The following is a 13,230-nucleotide window of genomic DNA, read 5'->3' as shown; positions in this document are numbered from 1 at the left end:
AGGCTGACTGATGACGTTTCAGACTGGTCTGTGCAAGCTGAGTGCAAGCAGCAACACCCCAACATGGGGTGTCTCATGGTGCCCTTCCCACAGTCCCTGGGAGCTGCATGCAGACGGTGTGGTATCGTGCAGCTCCTGCCATCCCAAAGCCCTGCTCTGTCACAGGGGCTCTGGATGACAAGACTCATGACAGCAGCTGTGCTTCCTATCTGGCTTTGCTCAGTTCCGCTTCATGTTCTGCAGGTATCTTTGCACCCAGGTGTCACTCGGATTGGCACAGACTTCGCGCCCTTTCTTTGTGATGAACCTGTGGAACAGGGATGAGACACGTGAGGTCTCTGCTCAGACCAAGATCCCAGGTTTGGGGTATTGCAGGAGGTTCTCCCTTGTGTCCCAAGCTTGTGCCATGGCTGACAGTGATTTTCCCCCATTCCCATCTGCTTTTTCACACTACAGGAATATCCCTGGGAGTGCCCACAAAAGATTTGTTGGCAGTCCCTGCAGGAGCATCCCCCGCAGGTCCCTGCACATGAGCACGCACGTGCCAAAATGGCTGTGCCTGCGCTGCACCCAGGCGTCAGCCTTGATACCTACACGAGGGCTGGCAGGGAGCAGCTGGTGCTGGTGACGTAGTAATGCAGGATGAGCTTCTTTGGGAGCTTGTGGGATGTATAAGAGAAGCAGCAGGTTGGGTGGTCAGGTCCAACTGGAAGAGACAGGGAGAGACAGCATGAGCATGTGCTGAGCTGTGCACCAGGAGCAGCCAGCCCAGAAGTGCAGGAAGCTAGGCAGGTAGGAGGGAGTGAGGAACCAGGGAATAATTAAGGCTGAAAGGGACATGGGAGATTGTCTGGTCCAATGTCAACAACCATTGCTAGGGAAGGCAAGTATAGGAGAGATTCCCACTCAGTTTTTGGGCAGTGATTGGGAACCCTAAACTATAACCAGGAATAAGTATCCCAGGTCCAGGATGGCTGGACAGATGGCTAGTTAGATGGAGGGGCGGACGGATGGACGGAGGGATGATTTTCCAGTTCAGGGAAATTGTAATTGATTGCAGTGCAGAGTGGAGAGTGGCTGAAAAATTCCCAGCTATCTACCAGGGGATCTCAGTGGAGAAATAATAATGAAGGCTCAGCTCCATTTTTCCTTCACAAATAAGAAAGCAGGACTCACCTGGGGCAGAGGACATTTGGGAGCAAGAAGCTGCAATGAGGAGAAGAGCGAGAACAACTGAAGAGACCTTCATCTTCCCGTCAGACAAGGACAGTCGGAGCAGGACCAGGAGCTCTGGCAGATGCAACACAGACTGCATCAGCTGGATTCAGTTCCCTTTTAATAGGGAGTCCTGGAGGCAGCAGAGAAGCCCAAGTGGAAATTCCAGAATTATGATAGAGGATGTCACGAAAGTGAAATAGCCAAAAAATAATAAGGCAGAAGGAATGGGATATAGTTCACATTGGAGCCAAGAATGTTGAGCTTTGACTCAGCATTCATTTTCGTTTTTATCAAATCAAAAGGAAACTGAAGCGTGCCAAGTAGCTTGGCCACAAAGAAGGTATCTATTCATCCAAATTACAGGAGGGATTTTCCCTGTGAGTCTGTACAAAAAAAAAAAAAAAAAAAAAAAAAAAAAAAAAAAAAAACATTTACTTAAGATTATGCAAGTCTGGAAAAAAAAAAAAAAAAAAAGGCACGCTCGCGCTGTTTTTATGCCAGGTGTTTGCTAAACTGCAGTGCAAGGAGCTGAGGGGTGGCTGCACTGCAGACTCTGTGCTGTCTGAATCGCTCAACCCCTACCAGTTCCACCATGCCGGGTTTAGCAGGGACCAGCCAGGAGCTGGGGCTGGAGGCACCCCTGGAGGTCACCTGGCCCAGCCCCTGCTCGCAGCAGGGTCAGCTGGAAGCCCTGCATGGGCTGTCCGTGTTCAGCTGGTCTTTGAAAACCTCCAAGGAGAGGAACACCCCAGACTCTCTGGACAACCTGTTGCAGTGTTCAGTAATAAAGTTTTACCTGAGTTTTAAATAGAATTCCTTGTGTTTTGGTGTGTGCATTGCTTCTTGTCCTGTCATAGACACTGAGAAGAGTCTGATTTCATCTGCTTCTTTTCCCATCCACGCATGGATAAGGCCCCCCTGCGAGTCCCAGGTCTCACAGCCTCTCTTCCCATGACAGGTGCCCCAGCCGCTAAATCATCTCTGTGGCCTTCACTGGACTCTCCAGTATGACCGTACCTCTCTTTCGCTGGGGAGCCCAGAGCTGGACGCAGGACTCCAGCGGTGTCTCATCAGTAGGGGGGAAGAATCTCCTTGCTGGCAGCACTCAGGCAGCCCAGGATGCTGCTGGCTTTCTTTGCCACAGGGACACACTGCTGGCTCACGTCCAGTTCGGTGCCCACCAGGACCCCTAAGTCCTTCCCTCCCAGGCTGCTTTCAAGCCAGTCAGCTCCGAGCATGCCCTGGTGCACGGGGCTATTCTTCCCCGGGGGAAGGGGTTTGCGTGTCCATTTGCTGAACTTGATGAGGTTCTTGTCCTCTCATCTCTCCAGCCTCTCCAGGTCCTTCTGGCTGAGAGCACAACCCACTGGCATCTTAGCCAGCTCTTGCAGTTTGTGCTGTCTGCAGGCTTGCAGAGGGTGCACTCTGTCCCACTATCCAGGTAATTAAGATATTAAACAGGACCGGCCCCAGTACTGACACCTGGAGTGTCCCAGTGGTGACGCTAGCTGGACTTTGTGCCATGGATCACAATCTTGTGAGCCCGGATATTCAGCCAGCTGTCAGCCCACATTAATGCCCAATATCATCGCCCTCATCGGTTTGTCTATGAGGATTCTATGGGAGCCAGTTGAAAGCCTCGTTAAGGTCAACATAAATAACATCCCTGCTCTGCCAGGAGGATTATGGAAGAGGAGTTTTGCCAACCTGAGATGTTTTCCAGTCTGAACTGCTCCTCTGGCTCCAAGATGGATTGGTCTGGCTGAAAAGGTGAGAAACAGGTAGCAGAAAACCTGCCTGGCATGGGAGACACTCTCCAGCCCCGCAGGTGCCCAGCACTGGAGCTGTAACAGGGCAGTGCCACAGTGCAGCACGGGGCAGCTGGGCACAGCTGCAGCTCTGTAGGGGAACGGGCGAGCCTGTAATATCTGACCTCCTGCCCCAGCCTGGGGGTGCATGGGTGGGAGCCTCCTCCACGGCAAAGAGGAGACTTGGGGCTGTGCGTGGGCCCCTGGGCCTGGATCTTCATCCCCAGGAGTGCAAACCCCTGCTTGTCTCTCCTGGAGCTGCAAACGGGAGCAGTGGAGTCACTGATTTAACTCTGTTCTCCATCAGGAACAGGTATGAGATGCTTAGAGAGAAGGCTGACGGCTCCTGGCACAGGTGATGGTCTGCTCCACCACACCCTGACCCCTCCAGGGAGGATCCCTGTCACACTCCTGCTTCCTGCTTGCTCTTCCCCTGCAGTGCGATTCAGGATACTGGTGCTGTCAGATGCAGCGGGCTGCAGCTCACCTTGCAGCTGGGCAGATGCATCATCACAGAAGCTCACAACCACTTTTGTTGGTTCCAAAGCCTCTGTAGGATTTGACACAGGCATCAGGAAAGTGGAGTTTTGCTAGATTCAGAGCAAGGCCTGGCAGGACAGGCGGGGCTCTGCTTTCCATGGCTTAGCAGAGAAGTTCTGGACAGAGGTGCATGGCAGAACAAGAAGTGGCTCCAGCTTTCAGATGAATTGCTGTAGAGTAAAACTAAATCCTGGCTTTTTGCCACGGAAATAAAGTGTGCAGAAACCAACAGTGGGAGCTATCTGTTCCCCTCTTCTTGCAGCTCATAGGGTAGCATGTACACCGGGAAATGACAAATACTCGCTGCTGGTTCTGCAATTCTTGCTGCATTTCCATGACAGAGAGACTGCGGCTACAGAAAGGCAGTTTTGTGGCTAACACCAGCCAGAAAGAGCTTTGCTCATGGGAACTTTGCACTTTCTTCTCCCCAGCGTCCCCCACCTGCAGTGAACGAGCCCAAGAGCTAGAGGCTCGCACTGTGCCGTCTTGCTCAGCGCCCATAGCACCCGGGGCAGTGAGGAGGTGTGATGGAAACGTTCCACATCAGGAAGCTCTGCCCTCCATCCAGAAGCTCTGAGATGCTCAGTGGAATGAAAGGAGCTGTTGTTCACTGCTACTGAATTTGACAAGGCTGGGCGGCAGAGGAGGGTCTGGAAGGAGCTGCTGCAGCCACAGTTGTTTGCTTGTGTCATTGGCCCAGACTGATAAGCACTTACAAAAATGCCCTTTGAGAGCCGTGATGCCTTCTGCCAGGGTGGGCACCTCTCCAGCCACGCCTGCGTGGCACTGACCCCTGCTGCAGGTCTCCACCTTTGAGCTTCCAGCTGCAACCACAGCCACACGCTCCTGCCTGGCTGTTCCTGGAGCAAGATGACCCTGTTGGCCTCTGAGGCCTGCGTCTGTTTCCAGCTTTCTGTTTCTCTGCACTGTTTTCTGTCTGTCTGTTAAATCCTAGAGCCCTCTGCTGTCAGAAAGCTCCTGCAGTTTAAGTAGTTATAATTCAATCTCTCTCAAGCTTGCTTCCCTTATTATTCCTGGCATGGAGCTGCCTTTTATAGCTTTAGCCTCACCCAGCCTTGGGCATGAGGTTTGTTTGAGTAGCAAAAGAAAGCTAAAATTATTCAAAAAAGAAGATTATAGAGAAGGATGCTATAGTGGCTGCCAAGACTTCTTCCACTGGGATAGCGGTCCCAGGGGCCCTGGGACTCCCTCCAGTCCCCCCAGATCCTGCCCTTGCCAAGAGGTACCAGACGCAAAGCATGTGCCCCAAGGGGAAGGGACCCTGAGTGCTTCGCTTGAGGTGATGCTGAGGTCTCCCGGACTGGAGAAAGCCACATCTGCTGCACCAAAGCACAGCTCACCTGCAGGCACTGCAACATCCCCAACCCAGCTCTGCAGCACAGTCAGATGCAGTACACAAAGGGATATTAGCCTGTCCACAGCTAAGCCACTGCTCGATGTTCACTCCTGTTGTCCATAAGCCTACAAGTGGCTGTGAGCTCCAGCGTGCAGGCTGCTGTGTTTGGGGGATGCTGGGGGTCTCGCCCTGGGCAGAGGGCAGTGTCCGGGACTCTGTGCACAGCTGGGGCTAAAGGAGACCCCTCAGCACCTGTTCCCAAACTGTCCCTGGCCCAGGAGACCACAGGGGGAGGCTGCAAAGCTGCATGCAGCGTTCCCCAACACCAACCCCTGCCCTGTGTCTGCCAGCACCAGACAGTGCTCATGGCTCTTTTGAAGGGCGCAAACCCATCCAGGGGCGCAAGAGGCTCACATGGGAACTGTGCTTCAGAGAGGTGCTGCAGAGTACCCCAACCTGCAAGCAGTCTCCATGCATGGGAAGTGGTTTGCAGCCTTGCAGAGAGCCCAAACCAAAATAAATGTTGAGGCTAATAAACATCCGAGCATCACTGTTGGACTCTGTGTGTGGCCTCGCCCCTTGCTGTGAGAGCAGGGGCTCACACCTCCCACAGGGTTTTGCTGCCCCCAGCTCTGGGGGGCCAGTGCCAGACATACCCCTGCCACATGCTGCTAGGAGGGTGGTCAAGGTGGTGCTTGTGAGCATGGGGTCCTCAGGAGGCAGGGCACAATCGAAAGGCTCCTGAGCCAGGTCATGGTGCTCAGCCATCCTCAGAGCTCCCAAAACCCTCCCCAGCTTCCTGGAGAGCTGGGCATCAGGACAGCTTACAGAGAAGATGATCAATATATGGCTTTCATCTCCTCTCTGCTTGATGATGTCATACACACAAAGCCTAGTGGGTTCACTTACAAACTGGCTTTATTTTTCACCCTAGCAGAGCTCTGAATTTTCAGCCTGGTCTTCTTTGCTTTTCCTGGGGCACTCACCAAAGATCTGACTGATATGGCCCATCCTTCTGGACAAAGGACACAGACCAGGCAGAGACACGTTGTCATTTCCATGCATTCGTGGGGTTTGAGGGCCACCGAGGGGATGCTGAGGGGTGGGGGTGGGGGCGAGCCCCCACCACTCCAGCCAGGAGTACCCTGACAGCTGCAAACACTGCCCTAGGGCTCCAAAATCACTGAAACTCACTTTTCCCTGTTTCTTTCATTGGCTTTCATGACATGGATGGGGAGGGGGCTGGAGCAAGGAGAGTTGTGTTGTTGTGTGTGTTTTGTTTTGTTTTTTTTTTTTATTATTATACTTTTATTTGGTTTGAAATACCCTACATTTAATCCTCTTTTGTTTGTTTTATTTCAAAACAAAGGCCAGGAAAAATGTGAGGCACACATAGGAAAGCAATATTTTTCTCCAAAGCATTTTCTCAGAAAATATCCTTGCTGGAAGAAGGTTCAGCCTTTGATGAGATACCATCTCTTATCAACACTAACAGCTTGCTGTACCCTGCTTCTCAATGGCCGTCACTGTCCAGGATTCCTTGCATGACACGGTTTCAAGGAAACACGAAGCCGCTCTCTTGTGCAATGCAGCCACACTCGCCCATGCTGTGTGGCCTGGATGGCTGCACTGCCCTCACCCCAGTGCAGCTGAGGCACTGGTTCCCAGTCACTCCCACACGCACAGGTTCCCCCTGGAGCCAGTTCCAGGACATAACATCATCTTGAAAGTTCCGTTGTTTCTCCAGAAATGTCAAGAGTAGGGAGGAAAAGAATTTCTGGTTCCTTCAGGGACGTTTTCAGCACCCAAGCTCTGAGCAGGGCAAGACAAAGACTGCTGCAGGTTGTGCTGGAGGCAGTTACTGAACTTAGGCCATTTTTAACACTTCCTTTTCCAAGCGAATCCTGCCAGCTCAGCATTTAAAACTGCTATAAATAGCAAGTTACATCATCCAGTCTCACCATTTTTTGCAGTGTTCCCCTTTCATAAGGCAGATCTAGAATTTCTCTATTTCTGCCTCTGACCAAACTTATTTGGGGCATTTGCTTTATTTAGCATTTTCTTCTGGGATTTCCGTTGGCCTGCAGACAAGCTCTAACATAACCTTCCAGGCAAATCAGTGCAACATCAGACAGACTGCTTCAACCAGCCTTCCTTCTGACTCCAAACATTGCCTGCCCGTGGGGGGGGGAGAAGGGCAGACCATGTGCTGTGTCACAGGCCCTGAAACCAGCCGGAGCCAGAGTGGGAAAATGTTTATTTTCCTGCACAGCATCTTTTGCATGAACCTAATTTCCCTTAAGGAGCTCCAGCCTACTTTGGCCACTCTTCCATGGCCATCTGCCCATTCCAGAGCACCTCCCAGACAAACGTCCTTCATCCCAGACACCCAGCCCCACAGCTACCCTCTTTCCAAAAGGGAAAGGTGAGAAGAAATTACTTTCTCATTTCATCATGATAGGGCTGCAGGGGTATGGGTAAGCACACCGTTTTAGACACATTACCACATCTCAGGGCATTGACTACAGCCTCCCACTTCCACCCAGCCTGGGAAGAGCTGGCAGAGTCAGGGCTTTTGTCAGATTTCTAGGGAAAAAACAGACTCATAGGAAGCAAACACTCCGATTTTGAGGTTATTTTATTGGCTTTCAGTAGTGGAAAAGTTCCAGCACTTGCCTGGCCCCTGTAACACACATTATCTAGGCTAATCTGATCCTAAACTGACCCAACTAAACTGAAAAGGTGTTTTCTTTCTTTGTTTGTTGTTGGGTGGTTTTCTTGTTTGTTTGTTTGTTTTAATTTAAAAATTGTCCCTGAAAATTCAAAACATTTTTGTATCTGCTTGCCAACAGAGGTACAAATGCATGGAGAATTTCAGCTACCTGAAACTGAAAAAATATCTCACTGAAAGCATTCAAATAACCGATGCGTACTTACAAATAATTCTTCTATTCTAATGAAACCTGTTTTTATCAGAACATCTCTGCACCATAAATGGCATTTTGCCTGCCTGCCCTACCCACGTCATCTGTCTTGGGAGCAGGACAGGACCAGATGGCTGTAGGTGGCAAATCTCAAGACATGACCTATGAATGCCTGAAGGTACAATCACAGGGAATAGCTCAGAGGCAAACCACGCTCTTACGTATCTACAAGTTACATTCCCCAAGCAACCAGACAGAAGAGCCAAGAAAGCTGAGGCTGGCTCAGAGCTGACTTCTGGTCCAGCTGGCTTCTGGCTGAATGTCAGCTTCCCTCCCCCTTCCTGGCCAGGTGCCCCAAGGCTCTCCCAGGACTTTGAGGGCTCAGCACATGAACAAGCAGGGGGGGCTGTGCTGGTGGGGGAGCCTGCAAGGTGCTTCACCACCCTGGCCAGATGGCAAAAAGAAGGCTAGGGAGGGGACCAGCTTGGCATGGTGTTGCCAGGGAAGAGCTGATGCTCCATTTGGCAAGTGCCACATTTGCTCCATCTGCCTTCCATGCAGAAAAAGCGCTGCAGCCATGCCAGGGCAAGGGGCAGGCATCCCACCACCGTGGCTCTCTGCAGGCTCTGGAGACCACCTGGAGGGTGGGTCACCTCTGGGACCTCTCCCACTAAGGCCTTGGACCACATTGTCTCCCAGAAACCCCAGTCTGCTTGGAGGTCAAGCCCCCTTCACAGGGCTGCACTGCCTCCCTTCCCACCAACTGCAGACGGTAGAAGGACTGTGCACACCATGCGACATTGGAGTGAGGGTTGGAAAACACTGGGTTATCTACAGAACTCATCCAAGTCGACAGCCTAAAAGTTGCCTTTTACAGAAACATGGTGAGTCAGAGCCCAGCGCTGCGGCAGGGGTTGTTTGGTTGGCTTGCTCTACTTTTTGTCATATTCTTTCAACAGACCTTGAGGAAGCATCTGTTGAAACATCACTGAGTAGATGAAAATAATGAAATGGAGACATTTCCCTGAAATGCAGCTACCTTGCTGTTGAGAAGAGGTCAAATTCTCTTTTCCTGACTGACATCCCAGTTTATGCTTGTGCCTTCACCCCCATCTTGAGAGTTCCTGGTCTTTAGAACTGGTGACTTCTTCCTCACCCAGCTCCTGGAGCTCCTTCTGCTTCATCTGCAGGGTCACAGTCAACATCTCCATACTTTTCTGGATCTCTGCATCTCCAGGCCCATCAACAATAGGCCTCACCTCACCTATCAGTAGCCAAAGAAACTTAAGTGTCTAACCTAAATTGGTCATTTAAGGTCTTCTTGTAGGACCCGGAGTGAGGCAGGCCCCTCCAGGAGATAACACCCCATCTCAGCTCCCTTAAAACTGAGGAAAAAACTCAAGCACTTCAGCTTCTGGAACTCTTTTTTCCACCCTTATGCTCACCACTACCTGCGCTGGTGCCTGCAGTGCTGTCACAGCAGCAGGGCAGCTACTGAGTCCCCTCAGACAATATGAAGAGGGAGCCCACAGGTGACAGCCCCTATCTTGTGCTGCTGTAGGAGGGAAACAGTTCAGGGTAGAAGACATCTCTCTCCCCGTTGTTCCTAAGATGGCCTCATCCCATCTATACTCTTCGTCCCATTTGTGCAGTGCAGAGGCAGGATGCATGCTTGCCTCTAAGTTGCTGTTACAGGTTGGGTAATACAGGCCTGTTGACAAATGCAGGAACCTCCACAGGGGAACTTCTTACTAAAGGACATGCATGAAAGAAACAGAAATAGATATTGTGATAGTTTCATATCCTGTGTCACTGGGGAGGCACTGAATCAAGTGGACAGCTTCACGTTTCCGGGGCTGGGGCTACCACTTCGTTCCATCACGAGACTGTGCTGCGAGCCGCTTCTCTGGGGGAAATTCCACCACACCTACGCAAGCAACTGCCCAGACCTGCTTGCCCTATAAATTGGAGGGTATCTGAGTGTCTCAGCACCAAAGAGAAAAGAAGCTTTCAAGCTCACTTGCCTGCTTCAGCTCCGGCCACAACTTCTGTGTTGACATGAAGGTCTCTGTGGTTGCCCTGGCTGTTCTCATCGCCGCCTTCTGCTACCAGACCTCTGCTGCACCAAGTAAGTCTGGACTCTATGAATCTCTCTAAATGGGGACAGGGTCCTTTCTGCCAGCCCTTCCACCCCGGGTCCCTCCTCATGTCAGATCTCCTTCTAGCGGGTGCTCAATGGGTGCTATTCAGCCGTGGGCAGGCACAGCGCAAAGCACAACACGTGTGTGGTGTCAGCAACAGCTCAGGGTGAACCTAAATGAGAAAGAATTTAAGGAAGAAGGAAAAAGACCTTGCTTTTTGTATTCCCCCTCCACGTCCTCCCAGACCCATGGGGACTCCAGTCCCAGCTCCCTGCCCCTGTTCGCCTGTCACTTGCAACTGCTCACACCTGTCTTTCCTTCACAGTTGGCTCTGACCCACCAACCTCCTGCTGTTTCACCTACGTCCAACGGGAGCTGCCCCGTAGCTTTGTGACCGACTACTATGAGACCAACAGCCTGTGCTCCCAGCCAGGTGTCGTGTAAGTGTTCTCCTCCAGGACTGGGGGTTCTCACTTTGGGATGAGGATTCCTCCACGTTTTGGACCTGCAATGAGAAAGACTCATTTTCAGGGGGGACAGGAAAGATGTGGAGCCAAGAGATGCATGGGGATGCTCCATGGGCTCAGTGTACTTGGGGCTTACACTGGTCCTGCTCCAGGGTTTTGCAGGCTGGTGGCTGCCAACATGGTCAGCACCAGGTGGTGCTGCCCAAATCCTACTGACCCTCAGGAGAGGCTGGGTGTGGAACAGGGATGGTGGGGTCTCCCCCACATGGAGCTCTCACATGGAAAACTCATCTCGCTGCTCCCCACAGGTTCATCACAAGGAAGGGACGTGAAGTCTGTGCCAACCCTGAACATGACTGGGTCAAGAAGTACGTGACTGAGCTGGAACTGAACTGAAGCTTTGGAACAGGATGCACTGTGCCAGGACAAGCAAGCCATGGACTCCATCAGAAATGTTCCGTGTCATTTAGAACTAGCTGAGAAACTGAAAATGTCCCAGAACCTGACTTCAGTGTGCTTTATTTTTTTTTATTTATGTATTTAATTTTTATAAGGAAAGGGAGCAGGTGAAATAACAAGAAAATTATTTAATATATTTATATATTTTTAAATTAAGAATCTTGCTTATAGGTCTTTATATAGATTATATTTTCTGTATTTAATAATTGGATTTTTTATTCAATATTTAATTCAAATGTTTAGAAATAAATATTTTTGTACGAAATTTCTGTTTTTGTTTCTATTACAGTTTTTGCGATGACAATAGCTGAAATAATAATTGTGGTAACAAATTTATTTCTTCTTCTAAAGTGGCAACACCCATCCCCCCCCCCCCACCTTCAGAGGGCACAGGATGTCCCTCTCCGGGCATCCTGTGCCAGTGTTTCGTCACCCTCAAGGACATGAGGACACTTTGGCCACTGAGTAGCAGCCAGCCCCATACCTGCATGCCGGAGCCTGGTAGCTTCACCCAAGAACTGAGGTTGGCACAAAGCTGGGCACCCACAGCTGCCCTCACTCCAGGGACCAGCAGGAACAGGGGACAGGAGCTCCTGTCTAGGGGCATGGAGACCCACAACGGGGGCATCACACAATTGGCTTGACCCCCAACAGTCCCCTGTGGACACAGCTCCACCTGGTCCTGTGGCAGTGGGAGCAGTCCCACAGCTGTGGGGTGTCTTGTCAAAGGACACACCGCACAAGGTCAGCCACGAGCACCACCCAGCCCACACACGGTTTGAGCCCGTTGCAAACCACACCAAGCACTGATGTCCTTATCAGCCTGGGTCGTGTTGGAGCCACCCACAGCTGACACCTACCCCGGGTACCTCAGCTAACCCCTCACCACCGTTCTGGGAACCCGCAGGGAGTCCTGGATTGCTCACGTCTTTCTTGATCTTACAGCCACTCACGCGTGACAGCTCAGACGAGCCCTCGCTGAGCGTGCGAGGAACACTGTGCTCCCGTTAATCCACACCCACGGGCACAGAGGTGTGAGCCAAGCCCACGCCAGCAAGGCAAAGGCAGTTGTCAGCATGCAGCAAGTTGGAGGCAGCCCCCAGGGCCCACAAGCAGCACCGGGCGCATGGAGGAAGTATTCCAGGCCCTCTTCAGGGCCACCATGTCTGGCAGAAGAGGAGGTGGCATACCAGAGGGCACTGAGCTGGTTTGGAGACAGGGGAGGATGTGGCCCCATGGGAGGGGACTCATGTGGGTCACGGGTCTGTCTGGACTCAAACAGACTGAGACAAGAACAATAGCCTCAGCTGTTTCAGAGTTTGTGAACTGCCAAAGGAGAGACTCATCCTGAAAGCAGTGTGGCATTTACTGCATGTTTTGTGTAACATGTAGTTCAGGTCTTTAGAGTCAATGCTTTTTGTGTTCTGTTGTGGAGCAGGCTTTTAATACATTTTGGAATGCAACAGAGTATCATGTCTTCCAGTAGTATTGAACCATATTATTTAAAGGAAAGTCTAATTTTTTTAAAAATAAATATTTTTTATGAAAGCCATGTGAAAGCCTAAATGTGAACCAAATGAAAGGTATCATAAAAATAACAACATTACTATAATATCTCTACACGTTTGTTTTTTACATCACCCCACTGTGGACACAGGCATTTTGAGGGAGCTGCACATCAGATCCCAGCACTGCACAGCAGGAGGAGCTGTGCTGTGCTAATTGAGGCACCATTGACTGCACTGGTGGTTCATGGCCTGATGCTTTTCCATCTCTGCTATTTAGGTTCACGAGCACTGGCTCCATGCTGTCCCCACCACCCCAGGGAAGGGGGCCCTGGTTCACGACGGGTGGGGAGACTCCGTCTTCCACCCAAAGCTGCAAGCCTCCCCCGTGGCAGCACCGGGACAGGGGTGGAGGAAGGGAGGCAGTGGCCCAAGCCAGTGAGGACAAGGGCAAGCACAGGAGTAGGCATGGGTGCAGGGTTTGGAGGCAAAGGCACAACCCAAACTCAGAATCACCCGAGCTGCTGTGGCCACTTACATTGCCATACCTGGAGTTTTGCTAGAGAATGTTGCTCCTGAACTCAAGTGTTGGCAGGAGGCTCTTCACAGATAGCGAGAGGAGGACAAAAGGGAATATCAAAGCCCTCGGCGTTAGAAAACCCACCTTGGAACATCCTGGCTGATCCCAATAAGCTGAGATACTGGAAAGAAAAGACTAAAATTTCTGCAGGTATTATCTGGGCTTATTAACTGTAAATTTTAAGCCAGATGACTCACAACTTTTAAACATTAGGGAAGTAATGGTGGATGG

The 13,230-nt window shown here is 51.2% G+C and overlaps 2 protein-coding genes across 2 annotated transcripts; one reads left to right on the top strand and one right to left on the bottom strand.

The window, feature by feature from the left end:
• Positions 1-219: 219 nt before the first annotated feature.
• Positions 220-1,294, bottom strand: LOC311217642 (C-C motif chemokine 4-like; the record flags this gene model as incomplete). The annotated part of the gene is made up of 3 exons (XM_084299876.1): positions 1,177-1,294; positions 595-706; positions 220-307 (listed from the first exon to the last, which is right to left on the bottom strand). Exons 1-3 carry the CDS (start codon positions 1,247-1,249, stop codon positions 220-222), a joined length of 273 nt encoding a protein of 90 aa, XP_084156002.1. The 5' UTR covers positions 1,250-1,294.
• Positions 1,295-9,730: 8,436 nt separating this feature from the next.
• On the top strand, positions 9,731-11,008 carry LOC311217479 (C-C motif chemokine 4 homolog). Its single transcript, XM_084299555.1, has 3 exons — positions 9,731-9,975; positions 10,314-10,428; positions 10,764-11,008. The coding sequence occupies exons 1-3, from the start codon at positions 9,906-9,908 to the stop codon at positions 10,849-10,851; spliced, it is 273 nt and encodes a 90-aa protein (XP_084155681.1). The 5' UTR covers positions 9,731-9,905; the 3' UTR covers positions 10,852-11,008.
• Positions 11,009-13,230: the final 2,222 nt, after the last annotated feature.

The sequence above is a fragment of the Netta rufina genome (assembly GCF_964035555.1).
Source record: "Netta rufina genome assembly, chromosome: 21".
NCBI lineage: Eukaryota > Metazoa > Chordata > Aves > Anseriformes > Anatidae > Netta > Netta rufina.
Note: the sequence above shows the minus strand (reverse complement) of the source record. Positions and strands in the feature narration are given on the sequence as shown.